Raw genomic sequence first — 16,673 nt, forward strand, 5'->3', positions numbered from 1 at the left:
ATAGTATGCCTCTCGTCCAATGAAATGACTTGCTCGCTCTCTGACGCGTTGAACCCAATGTGAGCAAATTACTCTGAATGCTGCGACGCAGCACCTGAGATTACTTCCAAAAAGTTGTTCGCGTTCTCAATTGTTTACGTTTAACGTTATATTCGTTCGGTACACACGTGTACCGAACCGAATGCCATTCGGTACAGGTACGTGTACCGTTACACCCCTACTGTATACACACACTGGCAGAAGGTCATTTCCATGCATGCTCAATGGGCTTTAAAGGCCCTTACACACCGAGCCGATTTTCGGCGTTGATAATGTCGGCCCGTCGATGAGCGTTGTGTCGCCTGACTCAGATTGGTGTGTACTGCACCGTCGTGTCTTTTTCGGCCGTGCCGACATCTTCTGCCGTCGATTCGACATGTTGAATCGGTAGGCTGTCGGCCAAAGAAATTACTCTGATTGGCTGTTCAGCTAGTGAATCAGTGCATGAGAAGCGAAACGGAAGTGAGGGACCCAAACAAACTATTAAGAAGGCAAATCTGAGATTTCATTTAACTCCAGCTCTCGACACAGGTTCGGGAAAACCCCATGAGCTTCTCGTTGTTGAGTGAAAATGGAACGCAGATGCTATTTTTTTTTATATCACGCAGTCTGTTTTTCTTCTCTCGGTGTATCACCCAGTCTGTCTTCCGGTTGTTGCCTCTTTTGAATGACGAATACACACTACCGGCGCCTGCTGGTAAGGAGAGTTATTGCCACTCACGCATGCGCAGTTGGTACGTGCAACTTCGCCGTCGGCTGAAGTCTTTGCGGTGTGTTCCAGTGCGAAACATGGCCAAGACGCAGGAGACGTGAGGCGACGTGAGGAGACGTGAGGCGACGTGAGGCGACGTGAGGCGACGTTCCGTCAGGGACGTGTTTTTTGGTGTTCTTTGGAGTTCAGTTTGGTGTGTAAGGAGTTTAACGCCCTGAGGCCAGGAAACACACACGCACACACACACACACACACACACACACACACACACACACACACACACACACACACACACAGGCTAGTTCATTAATCGCAGCAACGAGTGCTCACGTTCACATGCTTGCATCTCTCTTTCATATATACACACACTCATTACTCGCTAGGCAGGCACGAGGCACCTCAATTAGTGGTTTTATTTAACCCACACCGCTGAATAAGTAGTTTATGTGGCCATGCTGAGGGGTTTTACTAATGTCTTGCATACAAAGCGTGTGCAGAAAGCATTTTTCTTCTTCTGGTATCTTCAGGGATTTTTGTAATGCTTTGCTTATAGAGACCTGGTTTTACAATGTAATTATTTTCTACACAAACACACTAACCTTTGCATTTATAGCAAACTGCACGATATCAGCATACAGTTATTGTTCAGTCAAGGAATAGACATTTTATTGATTTCATATTTCATTGTCATTAACCAGGTTTGTAGGACTCTATAACTTACTTGCATTTGTGTATTAGAGGAAGCAGGAAACTATCTACTGTTACAAAGCCAATTATTTATTATTAGTGTTTCTTATGAGATTAACTTGAATGTACGCACAAATGACCAAATAAAACTAAGGCTGGGTTATTTACGTAAGGTCGAGATGCATGCATTGGCATTGAAATTTGGGGAACAACACATTCAAACACATGCAGGCATAGCAAAGAAAAAAGAGCAACTACCAAATACACACAGATATACACACATTGTAAAACACATGGAGGTATTATGTCACATCCAGCTCTGGCGTGGATATAGATCCATTGATCTTGCTATAAATATGTCTGATGAAACCCCTCAGCGCTCCTGCTGAGTTATTATAGGAAACTGATGACACACATCGTCTGTGTGCGTCAAATAACATACATGTGTTTGTGTGTGTAATGCGCGGTTGGATCCCTTGTGTTGTGTACAAAAGAACCAGCTACTTATAAACTGAGGTGGATCGATGACATCCTCCCCAGGGCTCTGAATGTGTGTAATAGCCATCACTGCCCCACTGCCCAAAATTTGGATTTCAGCTGGGAAATATACATTTTGTTGCATAAATATATATAAATCTAATTTGATCATGCGGAAATACAAATCGTTGACATCCTGAATTTGACCATGTCAAGAAAATCAATCAATCAATCAATGTTTATTTATATAGCCCAGGTGTCGGCTACAGACCCAGACGCCGACCTATACAGACCCGGACCTATAATCAATACATTAATAGGGGATTTCAATTTTGACGCGGCGATTCTATTTTAACTTCTGCCGACAGGGGGCGAAAGAGACGAGTGAGCGATACAGGGAGAGAAACACAGAAGAAGAGATGAGAGCGCGGCAGAGAGAAGCGGAGAGGAAAGTGTGAAAAGAATAATTAGCGATACAGGGAGAGAAGTGGAGAGGAGAGTGAACAGGCGTGTTAGCGGCAGACAGGGAGAGACAAATAATTACACATGGCGCTCTCCAAGAAGAGGAAAGTGGACAGTGAGAACAGAGCTTTTAACCCTGAGTGGACGGACTCATTCATGTTCATCCTGCCCACTGGGAGCACAGAACCAGTGCGTCTCATTTGTTCAGAGACCGTGGCGCTCATTAAAAGTGCCAAAACGCCACTATGAGACAAAACACAAAGNTCGATGTGGAGTTGTTACCTTTAATAGCTAGTCAACCTTTACCGGTACTGTACCCTGGCAAAATTTTTGTAATTTGAAACATAAATGACTGACTTAACCAAAATTACTTTCCGTTTTGTTTAGACGCTCCACATATTATATATTGTGGAATTTTCCAAAATCACGTTGGTTTCTCATACAGCATCTCTGTAAACTATGTGTATTCACTGAATTTCACTCTCTGCCTTTAACGGCTCGTTGTAGCTCCAATAGCTCCAGCCCCCACCCTCCCTGTGAGCACAGTGTGCTCTGATTGGTCGGGACGTTGTGAATCGCGCTGAGCTCCATGGAGGTGTGGTTTACTTGTTTAGCGACAGCGAAACACAGCTAAACTCACCCTGAGCACACACAAAGTCACAGCCGAAGTAAAAACAATAAGTGTGGCTTGATATCGAGTAAGAAAAAGGTTGATAAACGCTGTGAGAATGGGTCTGCAGAGAGAATAATGCCACGATCCCAACTGTCTGTTATCAGCCTGCAGCCAGGGAGAAGAGATCAGCAGAGCTGCCTGCACTGTGTGTGTGTGTGTGTGTGTGTGTGAGGAAGTCCGTGGATTGGTCAATTTGGACCAATCAGCGGGGGCTTAACGTAACGGCTCCGCGGACGTAACGTAACGGCTCCACGGATTGGTCCATTTGGTTCCGGGTAACGCATGACATCAGGAGTTACCCGGAAGAATCAACGGACAGTGACGTATCTCCAACGAGGCGTTTTGGGGAGGTATTTTCTGTGTTAGAGTTTTACTCGCTACAGTGTGTACTTTGAGGGTTTTGACTCTGCAGACCGTTTACATACATAAAAACCTTCATAACACACAAGGGGACGGGTAATAACCGGAAAAGCATGACATGGGACCTTTAAGACAGATTTGTAAAGCTGTAGGTGGGACTAGTGTCACAAGTATCAGAGGTCCTGTTGCAGACTTGAACTCAGCCCAACAAAGCCTAATGGCAAACAACACAGGCCCCATGAATTAAAACTTCTAAATAATTTCATAACAAAATCCAACACAGAAGTCGTTGAACAGAAAATGTATTCAAAAGTGTTCAGATGAAGCCCTCGTGTCACTGAAGATGCATGCAGCGCTCTCACCTTTGCTTTTGAGGTTGACGGTGACCCCCTCAGACCTCTGGGTGAGTGTTACAGGAGTAGAAGGGTCAGGGTTGGCTCTCCCGGCGTACACACTCACCACACACCGGTATACCCCAGAGTCTAAAGGCTGGCCTGAGAACAGCTTCAGAGTGTATCTCCCCCCTGCCACTTTCTCCATGGAGCCCCCACTCGCTCGGCTGAGGTCGTCTCCCCAGCTCACAACACCGTCCGGGCTCATCCGGGCCACCTCCACCTTAACGTTAAATACAATGTGTCAGATTATAAATTAAATTAAATTTTTGGCGATTAACCAGAAACTTTAAATATTTTTTAATTAGTGCAGACCGTTCCCTAAGGCATGCAAGGTTGATGATATTGATAAAACGCAAACGTCTTCAAAATTATAATGTCCCTTTTGGACTGCTGCTGCTTTTTCAAAGCCAACTCTTAAGTGTCATTCATCAGAACTTTGCCTGCAGCACTTGAACGCACCCCGCCGGAAAACCTTTCAAATCCAGTAGTAACTTTGGATGAAAATAAATTAGACTTTATGACTGTGATGGATTGCCCATTCACGCCGGTAATAATTTAACTGACAATTATTATTTAATAAATATTTCATTCTGTGTAAGCAGGAACTTCACAATTCTATAAAAACTGACTTTCAAACAGAGAAATAAGAAAAAACGAGATAAAATTTTCAAACATACGCATTTAAAAGTATATGCTTTTCTTATTGTTGTAAATGGACTTTAATGCAAATACTAATATGGCATATGATAACAATTTTGATGTCAAATATTTCATAATTTCCCTCTTGCTGACCTGTTTGTTCTCATGTATTCACTTACATACTTGAAAGAATAAGGTATACTTTAAGGTGCAAAGCAAAAAAAGCAAGTGAGCAGAATGAGAGTCTTTACCTCGACTCCCCCGCTCATAGCTCCATCGCTGCTGACTGATCCTCTCTTCATCCACTGAACCAGCAGCCCTGAGTTTACCTCCGCTGGCAGCCCTAACACCTCACAGGTCAGGATGAGAGGAGCCCCCACCTGCAGAGTCACCTCCCCTCGGGGAGAGGACGATATACTCAGAGACTCCGCTGTGGAAAGGAAGAGGCAGAGGGGGATAGCTTATTAAAAGTGAAAGGAAATCCTCTGCAGTGGAGGGCCCTCAAACAGGCCATTAGACTCTGACAGTAAACATCTTTGTAGGAAAGCTAGGGTGGCCTCTCTGGTACATTACATATTTAATGTTTAAATGGAGAACTATCCCAACCAGAAAGCAAACATTAGAAAGTGATTATTACAGCATAAAACTAAATGGAACACAAGAGAAAAGTAATCAGGTAAATTATAGATTTTGTATTTATTGAATTGGATCATTGACTTTCCCAAAAAGTGTTGTAAAATAAATCTGAGGGCTCTTTTGCATATCTTATTATTTTTAATTAAAAGGATCGAACAGCAGGAAACACATTTCTGCTTCAAATAATAATGGTATTTTCTTAAGACTTTTTGTTCTTTTGTCTTATACGTTGTAGAACATTCAGACCACTAAAAATGATTCAAGTTAAGATTCATTATGTTTGAAAGTTTTTCATAACCTGAAGCTCTTCCATCTTAAGCAATTATCAAGAACTAAGTACAAATACAGTAGAAACAGACATGCGCGCTCTCTGGTTGTAATAAATGTATTATACAGTATTGATTTTCTTGAACTTGTCCTGTCGTTTTCTAATTAGACTTGCATGTTTATAAAATGACAGTGTATGGGTATTTTTTGTTGTTTTTGTTTAATTTTATAAGTACACACTGGTCCATTATGTAAGGGAAGCACACAACACTTCCCCTAACAAAGGATCTACTCAACATATAATAGACACATTATTTAACAAAACAAAAGGGAGACTGGGTCAGGCTATTGTATGAGTCAGACAGCAGGGGCCAGATGAATACAGATCGTAATAGTGCTTGTCAGAAATTGACAGAAAAACAATGCATGCATTAAAGAGAGTTCAATTGTAATGCTGAAGAGAAAAACATTTGACCTAAATAAATGTAAGCCCCACATATTACAAAGAAGTTTTTGTGAATCTCAACAGGAATACAAAATCAGTATTAAACTTTAAAGTTTTTTCCAGTATAAATATTCTATGTATATATCGGGTTAACTTTCATATCCGAGATGTTAAAATATGGAGGAAGCAGCTCTGACGGTAATGGACACATCAGTTGGCCAGAGAGATAGTCATCCTCTTTGTGGGCTACAAGAGGCCAAGGTGGGAGGAAAGATTACTTAATCCTTCAGATATACACAAGCTCTTTGGAATTTAAATTGAGCCAAGCGGCAGCCGGCAGTTATTGAGCTGCCGGCCAGCCAGATATCGACCTCTATAATCCAGCTGGATAATCAGCAGAGAGTTCAGCATCAGTCAGGCGCTCTGACAGCCTGAACACATAGTCAATACACTTTGATAGTTTCAGGTTTTCTCATGGGAGATTTTGCTGCTTGTCTCACCTAATAGTAAATAATAGCGCTCCATTGACGACGATTTATATATCAATTAAATGATCAACAATCCAATATCATCAATGCAAAGTAAAACGTCTCGATGTCTAGAGCTCAGTAATAAAATTGTCAAATCATATTTAATTGTGTTCTGTTAGTAGACATTCATTTAACCGATTGTATAAAATGGGAGTATAAAATGTTCTCATATTGGTCGCAGGCCCATGAATAGAATGAAGTAGAAATGGTCCAGTGGGAGACTTTATAATATCACCCAGTATATATTATTGTTGTCCAGATAATTGGTATAATATTGGTATTAAACCTTTAAATTTACACCCTGTGCAAATATTATAGAACAGTAAAACAAGAGATTTGATAAAGTCACCTCTGGAACTGAGATATTGTGATGGGTATTTTTCATGGTTTCATAGACCAAAGGAATAACTGATTAATGAAGAAAATAATCTGCAGATCAATCAATAAAACAATAGTAGCTCTGATAGTAAGATGTCCATCCATCCACCTAGCAGGGAAGGAAAAATCCAGCAATCCGTGCATCCAATCAGAAAGCCCAACAAGCGGAATAACTGTATCCAGTTACGTGTTTAATTAGCCCAGCATTAGTAGACTGCTCAGCCAGCACGCTAGACATTCAGTTAAGCTGTAAGTAACACAAACATTTAGGGCTTCAGTCTGAAATCTGGAAAGACTCCAATGCACTCGACAACGCTGCAAGTCCAGCCGATTGACGTCACTCGACTCTGAAGTAGAAACCAAACCTTAGCCATTTTGCTGATATTATCATATCATATAGCAACCAAAGTGGCCACTTCTTTCCTTTGAAGATGTTTTCGCTGACTTAATCTTTCAAATGTATGTTGTTCACAATGTTGAGTGAACACAAATAATTGTGCAACATGCATGTTGTATGACCATGACACTTGCACCACTAGACTGTACTAAGTTTAGCAAATGTCAGCACAAATACTGGCAAAGTTTCTCACTGACCTAGTTGCTGAACGGTCAAGTTGCCAATATCCAGCCTCCTCTGTGCGATCTTCTGCCAGGATCGATCGGGGTCCCGGATCCACTGCATGGACTCACAGAAATAGGAGCCGGTGTCGTCTGGCTGCACGGCCCTCATCTTCATCACGTACTCGCCCAGTCCCCCTTCCTTGTTTCTCTTCTCCAGCGTGATCTCTCCATCGTCGTACCGCTTCTTGTACATACGTCCAGGGACGACCCCCAGCAGCTTGTCGATGGAGATAATCTCCCTTATGTTGCTGACCTCCCCTCCACCGTCGGCCCACAAGCCCTCTCCATTATTGCGCTTCCCAAACGTGATGGACAGCTGGGTGAGCTGCTCCGATTGGATGCCGCCTGAGCATATCAGAGTTAACTCGGCCCCCTCGGGCACGGGCTGGCCGGTGAGGGAGCGGGTGTAGCTGACCTGGAGTGTGTCAGGGATCACTGCAGGTGTATAAAGAGACACAGACAGACAATTACATTCAAGAGGCAACAGGAGCCAGGCAGGAGGAAAACAAGATGCCAAATTGAATTTCTATTGCCTGTGTGCTGTTTAGACATGTCTACACGTCTATGTTTAGAACACTAAAACATATAATGAAATGAGCTAGCTGAGAGTTACTGCAAGATGTTTACCACAATCAGAGATGGGCTCCAGCTTTGCCAAAGAGAGGGTAATAAACAAACTATAATGAAGATAGCACAATTAAGCTGCAAAAGTAACATAAAGTTAACTACAAATATAAACTTAGTGGTTCACAGAGAAGACAATTATAAGAAACAGTATAGGTAATTATGTCGATGGGTTAGGGAAAGGGCAAAATGTTATTGATAGCTTGAGCAGACAGATCTTTGTAAAAAGAAAGACAAACTCCAGACGGCAAGTGTAAATAACAGCTTAGACACGAGGAATGTCGTCATGTACAGAGTAAACACATAGTATGATTAATAAATGTCATCTATCTGGCTGATGTAGTGCAGAGTTGTTGATATTTTCTTTCCCCCATGACAGAACTGGAAATCACAATTATAGTTCAAACTATGTAACTAAATAATTGTTTTTCAATGAACAAAGGTTAAGCCTGTTCTTAGACATTAACACGATTGGAACATGACATGAGTGATACATTTTGGCAAAATTAGAAACAATTAGATATAACTCAACAACCACTCAGATATAATGTAGTAAATAACTATTTAAAATACATTACAAACATATGACTGACCTTTGACAGGCACTGAGGCGCTGTAGTTCCCCTGGTAGGCAATGTCCGTGCTGGGTGTGTAGCACTCGTACTTCCCCTGGTCTTCAGCTCGAAGTCTCTGGATCACCAGTCGGACTTTGTCCCCCGAGTCCCTCTCCACCCTCACCTCCCCATTCTTCACCCGAGGCTGAAATGGGGCGTAAGGGAAGCCCTTGTCCCTGGTGGACACCACTCCCATCTGCTTGCCACCGGCATCATCTCTGTACAGCAACCACTCAAAGTCCTGCGTGCGTGGCCCTTCAAACCCTGACACAGCACAGGGCAGGGAGAGGGGGAACCCTGCAACACGGTAGAGGGTCCCAGGAGGAACAGATACGTCGCGACACACAGCGCACTGGAGCACTGTGAAAGATTAATGGAGAGACAGCAAGAGAGTGAAACACTGTGATGAATGGACAGCAAAGATTGGAAACTGCAATAATGTCATTTCCTGTGGGTCACATTCTGGCCTCGTAGCATGGTTGGTAGTGGTACTGATCAATATCCTGAGCTGATGACTGACTAACAGGGAATCAATACAAATAGCTCAGGGAAAAACACCATAGCTGCCTGTAAAATACTCCAATACACTGAAAAGTGGCATTTACAGTTTTGCAAACAGTTATTTTCAATCGATCAAAAAAAAACTACATACATTCTCAAACAACTCATTGAGTTGTTTAAAAAATGTCAAAAAATACTACTTAGCAACACAAATTACATTTTTCAGTGCTCAAAGAAGCAAAAACAGGTCATTGAGTGCAGTGCTTTGGAATGAGTTAGACATTTCCAAACTTTAAATCACATTGAAACTGTCAAAAGACGTTACTCAGGCCAAAAGGGAAAAATAAAACTATCTCTGTCACCTAACTGTTTAAGAGAGACTTGGTAACATGGGAAGTTTTTCACAGTTCTGGTTTAAGAGAAGAAATATTCAGTGCGAGGGGGTTTCATGCTTCCAGGTTCAAGCGTGATTGTATTTCACTGAGTCTCATTGTCTGGCTGCATACCCAACTTCCCCTGGAACCCCGCTGAAATAGTTATAGGCTCAGACCGAGCTCCTATTTAAATACAGAAACTGTCTTTAAGCCACAGGCACTGAAACTTCTCCTAGCATTACTATTCTGTCACGATAAGGGCAATGACATATAGTAATTCCTCTTTTGAGAGAAGGAAGCTCAGAGGAATAATCAAATGGTTATACAGACTTGATTGTGATGTTTCTATTACTATTTAAAATGTGAATGTAATAAAGGAAATAATCCAAATAGCTCAGAAAAAGTTAAGCTATTTATTTATTAAAGTGGATAGCCAGTCGAGGGTCAGATAGCTCATCTTCATAATAAGTTCATCCATATGGTGGTAAGAAAATAAATACTTTTATATAATCGGTACACATTTTTAAGGACTACCAAATGATTTAAATTCACAAGTGGGGGCAGAAGCTGAGAACAACTCCTCATTTTCAAATGCAAATAAGCTGTAATCATACCGGGAAAAACTGTCAACAAACATACACCCACTAACTCACTATGAACAAAGGATAATCTCAAACTAACACACCTTAAATCCTCATCTAGAGCTGATTAAACTACCTGAACAACTAGAAATACTAGATGGGTGCGTTTTGGCTCTCCTGGCCTGTCTGCGTGTGTCACACCTAGAAACAACTGGAGCTTTCTCAAAGGCTGAGCCACGGCCTGATAACAACACACCCATAGATAATGAGATAGGAGACTAGAGGGATGCTTAAGCGGATCAAGCCCTAATTAACATTGGGCTCGGACTGATAGGGTTGGGGGACACAATGGCTGATGATGCTGAATACTGTCTGGACCCTGTGCAACATGAGGGAGCCCCAACTTCCCTATCAAGACCCCACAAAGACATCCATGTTGTACCAGAGGACTGACAAATGACCCTTTGGTTATTAAATTGGCTTTATATTAATAAGTATACTGTCGCATTCAATCTGACATGTTTTCCTTATGTCTAACGTGTATTGTCAAGCGATAAAGAAATATATCAAATGTTAAGTACAAATCGGAGTAGCTCTGTTTGGCAGATATATTAATACATTTCAGATGTATCTGTTGCTGTCTGGTTGGGTGGTGTGTTCTATTCACAGCCTAAAATAAAGTTTTATATAGGCTCTGAAGCACGTTGGATTTATTTGATTATGTAGCAGTATATTCTCTCGGCAAGGACTATCCTTAAGTCAAAAATCTTCTTCATGTTTACTATGTGTAGCTGAACTTTGAAGACACCATTGCCAAATACACCTTGTGAAACATAAGAAACACACTGATGAGATCAAACAAAATAAACCTAGTATATCTGTACTGTGGAGATCAGTGCCATAAAACAACGATAAAGTTAACCTTTGTGTAAATACAGTAGTTAATACATATTATCAGAGAGCCCACCTGATTTGAATACTTTTACTTGGGATTTCCTGGATGTCACCAGAAACTAATTGTATGGTTTAAAAAAATAAACATACATCAAATAGCCTGTAGGTGATTTTTGCTTGATATTGGTCTGTCCTATCTGTCACTTGTGCATTTGCATTGTAGGTCATAAAACTTGCAGACCACGACAATTTGAAAAAGTGCTCCATATATGCAAAAATCAGGGCCATATCATAAGAATAAAGCTACGTGCTGCAAATAATATCTAAATGAATAGTCTGATTGGTCTGCTTCAAGAAACAATCATACAAATGCATCTCCATGTGACAGATGGCGAGGCGGTTTTAGTCATTGTGTTCAGAGAGAAATCAGGTGCAACGCAGACTGAACTCACCCCAGTGTAGAAACACGAATAATGCTGTTTTCATCGAAGCCATCACTGTCCTTATCTTCCCCCCAGATGTCCAGATGGATTAAGTTGACTTAAATGTATCTCTCGGTGTTCCTCTGCGTGTTTATTGCCGATCATACTTCATCCCGCCGCGGAGGCCAACTGTCTTAAAAACAAACGAAACGACAGGCACCATCGGATTATTTTGGGAAGGAGGATGAATGATAACGTGCAGCGATGTATCAATACTCCGATCACACAGAGGAGTGAGTTAGCAACATCAGCTAACCGCAAGACACATGCACTTTATCAGATGTGTAAACGTGCAACGCTGCAAATGTAATCACCTTTTTCATGCACCGTCGCATCTCCGTCAACACACCGTCTGCTCCATAATGTCCCGGTTTGCTTTTAGATTATAACGCCTCGACAGACATGCCGTGCAGCTCAGCCATGGAGGGTTGACATCACAGGGGGCTATTGTGTGTGTGTGTGGTGTGTGTGTGTGTGTGTGTGTGTGTGTGTGTGCGCGCGCGTGCGTGCGTGCGTGTAAAGGGGTGGTTGAGACAAAAAAGGGAGGAGCATGCATGCAAAGAAACGACGTTGACAATTTGAACCAATGATGATGCAGTATAGTAAACTAGATAGGTTGAACTAACAACGTCGAACCAAAAGGGGGCGCCACAGCAAAACACAATACAATTAAGTAGGTTAAAGTGCTTTTACTTTCATCTCATTACATTGTATAAGTGTAGTGCTATAGACTTACATGTTAAAATGAATCAACAAAAAAAGACATTGCCTACATTACAAGTATTCAAAAACCATTCAAAACCCTACTTAGGTAAAAGTTAGTAAGTATGTATCAGAAAGTGTACTTTTAGTAAACTAAGAAAAATAAAAGTCCTTTCTCTGCACAATGAGACTGAGAATTGGCTGGCACATCTGGTATTTAATAAGCTGTTGTTTTACACCGGTAAAGGCATTTCATTTTCACGTTTATAAATGAATTATTGCTGCCAGATATGAAATTAAAATTGATTATATAGACAATATAGGATACTCCCAGCTGATTTATTACAGAATTGTAAAACATTTCAATAGAATATGTATTATGCCTGATCATTTTCAAATTGGCTAATAACTGACCAATGAACATGATTTTAGCCAAAGGACATTATTTTACTGTTTGTGTGGGGATTCGGGGGATAGAGACATGCTTGATAATAATTGGGAGTATATTCTTTATTTTGAAAATGCGTCTTGTGTGTCTTGATGCATTTGAGCATTTGTTTGTGTGTTTGCAGAGGTGGAAAAATTACTCAGATCCTAGTACACAAGTGTTGAAATACTCTATTACAAGTAAAAGTCCTGCAATCAAAATGTTACTCAAGTAAAAGTACAAAAGTATTAGTATCAAAGTATACTTAAAGTACCAAAAGTAAAAATACTCATTATGCAGATTGGTCCTTTTCAGAATAATGTATATGTTATGTTTTGAATATAATTATTGATGCATTAATGTGTTATCAAAGCTTGTAAAGGTGCAGCTATTTTAACTGCAGGGTATCTTGTGAATTTACTCCAGGTGTAACTAAAGTCGTATTTAAGTCTTGCATATATTTCAGGTCGCAATCCAAATCTTAGTTAAGAGGTATTAAATAAATGTAGTGGAGTAAAAGTACACCATTAACCTCTAAATTATAGTGGAGTAGAAGAGCAAAGTAGTAAATTAGTTACTTTACACCACTGTGTGTTTGTAAGCCTGCTCACACTTCTGTCATTCATAAATAATGTACATAAAGAATTGAGTTAGTGACTGTTTTATTCAACCACAAGATGGCGACATCTAATTGCCGCACTGAAAGCTCCAGCCATCTGAACAGACTGTATAGTGTTTGCATATGTAACTCCAAAATAATAAAGGTAAACATATACAAAAGATGAACATATTGGTTGTCTGACCATACCATTAACACATAAAGATAATGATAGATAATGAATACAATCTTTTTTGAAAGTATACTATCCTTATATATTGAAATCCAACTTCAACATTTGTTATTGCCCTGCTACTAAACCCTGAATCATCCAAACAATATGTAAGTTTACTTCAACAACGATGTTCACGAGCTGACATTGATGTAAAACATCGATAAAACCCAACTAACATTTCTGTGGCCGGCTGAGCCTACTTGGGGACATTCCCCTTTTCACTGTCTCCTTTTTTGTATTACCCTCAATGTAAAGGCAATAAAGACGTCTAATCAGTTATTAACTGTTTTTCCACATTTGAAGCAGAGTCAGGAGAAATATTAAAGCCTAGGGCAGACAATTGGGAAACATTAAAGCTGAGTGGAGCAGGATGTAAAAGTTGTTATGAGTTTTATGTTCATTGGTGGACAGAGTCACTCAGATGCTGTTTATCTAAAGAGGATTTATGCCATCGGAGCGCACCTCATTAGCGCTACTAGTTGTCCTCCATCCTGTCTAGTTTCCTTTCCTCTCCTCTCTTCTCCTCACTTAAGGCTACATGGAAACATGGATGACTTCACAGTGTGGCTCGGCAGCAAGAGGAAGTCATTAGGATATTCTGGGTTAACAAGGCGGCGAGCGAGATCTGCAGACTTCAGCAGGAGCCTACAGCACGCTGAGGGATGGCACTCATGCAGAGTAAACTTCCTCAGTCTCATGGCTTCCAATGTGTCGCAATTCTTTAACCAAGTTGGACAGTTAGAGCATAATGTGGTCTGATCCACTTCCAGGGAAATAAAACTACTATTTGCTATTAAAGTTTGCATGGACTAGAAGATTAATTCCAACTTTTAATTCTTCAAATGCTCATCAAATGTCAAGTATCACTTGTATTTTTCCAGTTAGTAATGATCTAATTACCTTACACTTTATTTTACTTGAGTGTTTAATTTTCTGCTACTTTATATTTCTACTCCAAAACATTTCAGAGTATGTTAATATAGTTTTACTCAACTATATACACTTATTGATAGTTATACTATAAGTTTCTAAAGTATTATGCATTGTTATAAAGTACATTCAACTAGTCCATAAACTAGTTAAAATTATCTCATCTTAAAGCAGGAGAAGAAGGAAGAAAAATCAAATAACACATACTTCTCATTATTCATAGTTGTTTAATTCATTGTTAATTTAAACGTTTTAAATACAAATAGTTGTTTTTTCATCTTTTCATACATAGACTACTTTTGCGTACTTTTTTAAGTGCATTAAATTGCATTATTTGTTTGTTCAGCCACATGAGGGCAGCAACACCAGATAAAACCCTTTTCAATTTGTTATGGTAGACATTTTAGCAAATAATTGTCTGTTTACACATTCAGCAGACATATTTGGATATCAGTTCTGGCTATACAACAACAATAGATAGTTATGATCCCCACCACTGAGGGAAAGATCCCTGTCTTTAGCTTGCCGGTTGTTTTACCTTCTTTATCTACATGTTGCTAACTTTGTCTCTCTCTGCCCTTTGCTGCTAAGCAGAAAGTGTTTTTCTAAAACCAAATAGAAATTCAGTTGATGGCAGCAGAGCCGTGGAACTTTAGTCTAGTGGTAATTATCTTTTGTCACTTGCCCGTTAGACAAAGCAATTTGATCAATTGTTATTAAAGGATATCGTTTAGGGTTGCTTTAAGTAGAGGGTCTAAGTACCTTATCCACCATTGCACCAAGAAGAACATGATGCACCATGATGAGGGAAATGTATTGCAACTTCCTTCCAGTTTTAATTCTTCTTTTTGCACTCACTCCCACTCTGTCTCTTCTAAGGCCACTACAGACTAAACTGTGACCTACTGGAGACTGTCTCTAATGACTTTGTATTACAGTCTCTACAGTCAGGAAAACACCCCTGTCATCGGAGAGACCGCACCATGACTGTAAAGAGGATCCTTTCACTGTGTGTGGCACGGCAGGTTCACACTGTAGGCACAGACATAGATTGGCACCGTGTTCATTCATCTTCCTCTGAAATTATTTTCGTTGGCACCAGCAGTCACAGCTTCTGTCTCTTGGTGTGTCATGTCAGCCATGGGTTGAGTATGGTCTATTTGCTTCCTTGGCACATGTCCCAAACATATAGATACAGTACATACAAACACATGCTGGATCCGCCTATAACTCACCCTTCCCCAAGTCAAACACACTGTATTGTACACGTTCTATAAATGTGCTCCATTCGTTCTCCAGCTCTGTCTGCAGTTTTATTACCATGATGTCGGTGATGTGGTGACAGAAGAACTACTTCTAGACAAAACAAAGGAAAGGAGCAAGGACATGTAAACGTACAGCTAATTTACTGCTGACAGGATATTAATAATTCCCCTCAGTGGGCCTTTGGTTTTGAAGGTTTCCTTTCTTTATTACAGAATGCAACAACGATGTTAAGCTCAGCGTTTGACCACATCGTTTGACTTCTCTTGGTCACTGTCTGGGACTGGAAATGTGTGAGGTTGATCACTCAGTTTTTCTTGGAACAGAAGACTTTTTACTTTTATCTCATAAAAGCAAAAAAGTATTGAGAACATATTTAGAACATATAGATTAAATAATGGTAAAACCAGATGTAATGTCATCCTCTAATAAACTATGTTTTTACAGTTGACTCAGCTAAATGATGGACATATAAACCAAAAACAGGACAGAGGGTAGCTTTATTGCCCACAAAAATAAAACAGCTTTGTACCAATCAGCTAAATCCATTAACATGTTTTCACCAAACATAAACACAACATGAGTAGTATCCTTTTAACAGAAAGGGTGTTTTTCTGTCATTGAGATGCAACCTTCTGGATGCTACTAAAAATGCAATGGAGCATATGTTTGTTGCATGATCACAATAAATAGTTTCTTAAGCACGTATTTCTGTGCGTGTGTGTTAGAAGTTGGCTTCTAGCAGCTATGTGGAATACAATGTTAGAAGTGGTCTCCCATGGTGTAATTGGCACAGACTGGAGGATTGTTTTAGCTGACTGCCACGCCACAGGCAGGAAGGCCAGCAGATAGACAAATAGAAAGTCTAATGGGCAATTTGGTGGACATGGAGAGAGAAAGACACACACAGAGGAGAGGAAAGGAGCGATGGGAGGGCGCGCGGAGGCCAAGAGAGGAGAGGGAAGGTCTGCTGAGGGGGGAATTGGAAACATATGCAGTGGTCTGACTGCTGGTCTTCCCCCCTCTGCCTCATCCAGACAACCACACACAACAAAGACGGGAGATGGGCCAGAAAGGGTGTGAGGCTGAGTGCGAAGGTGATGATACATGGGCAGTGTTTGGAAGCG

At 40.6% G+C, this 16,673-nt stretch overlaps 1 protein-coding gene across 1 annotated transcript; it reads right to left on the bottom strand.

Annotated features, from left to right (window-relative positions):
• Nucleotides 1–3,716: 3,716 nt before the first annotated feature.
• On the bottom strand, nt 3,717–11,880 carry igsf8 (immunoglobulin superfamily, member 8). The gene is made up of 6 exons (XM_010796743.1): nt 11,706–11,880; nt 11,362–11,524; nt 8,539–8,919; nt 7,295–7,756; nt 4,696–4,874; nt 3,717–4,025 (listed from the first exon to the last, which is right to left on the bottom strand). The coding sequence occupies exons 2-6, from the start codon at nt 11,402–11,404 to the stop codon at nt 3,717–3,719; spliced, it is 1,374 nt and encodes a 457-aa protein (XP_010795045.1). The 5' UTR covers nt 11,405–11,524; nt 11,706–11,880.
• Nucleotides 11,881–16,673: the final 4,793 nt, after the last annotated feature.

This window comes from Notothenia coriiceps, unplaced genomic scaffold (assembly GCF_000735185.1).
Source record: "Notothenia coriiceps isolate Sejong01 unplaced genomic scaffold, NC01 NC01_scaffold00037250, whole genome shotgun sequence".
Taxonomy (NCBI): domain Eukaryota; kingdom Metazoa; phylum Chordata; class Actinopteri; order Perciformes; family Nototheniidae; genus Notothenia; species Notothenia coriiceps.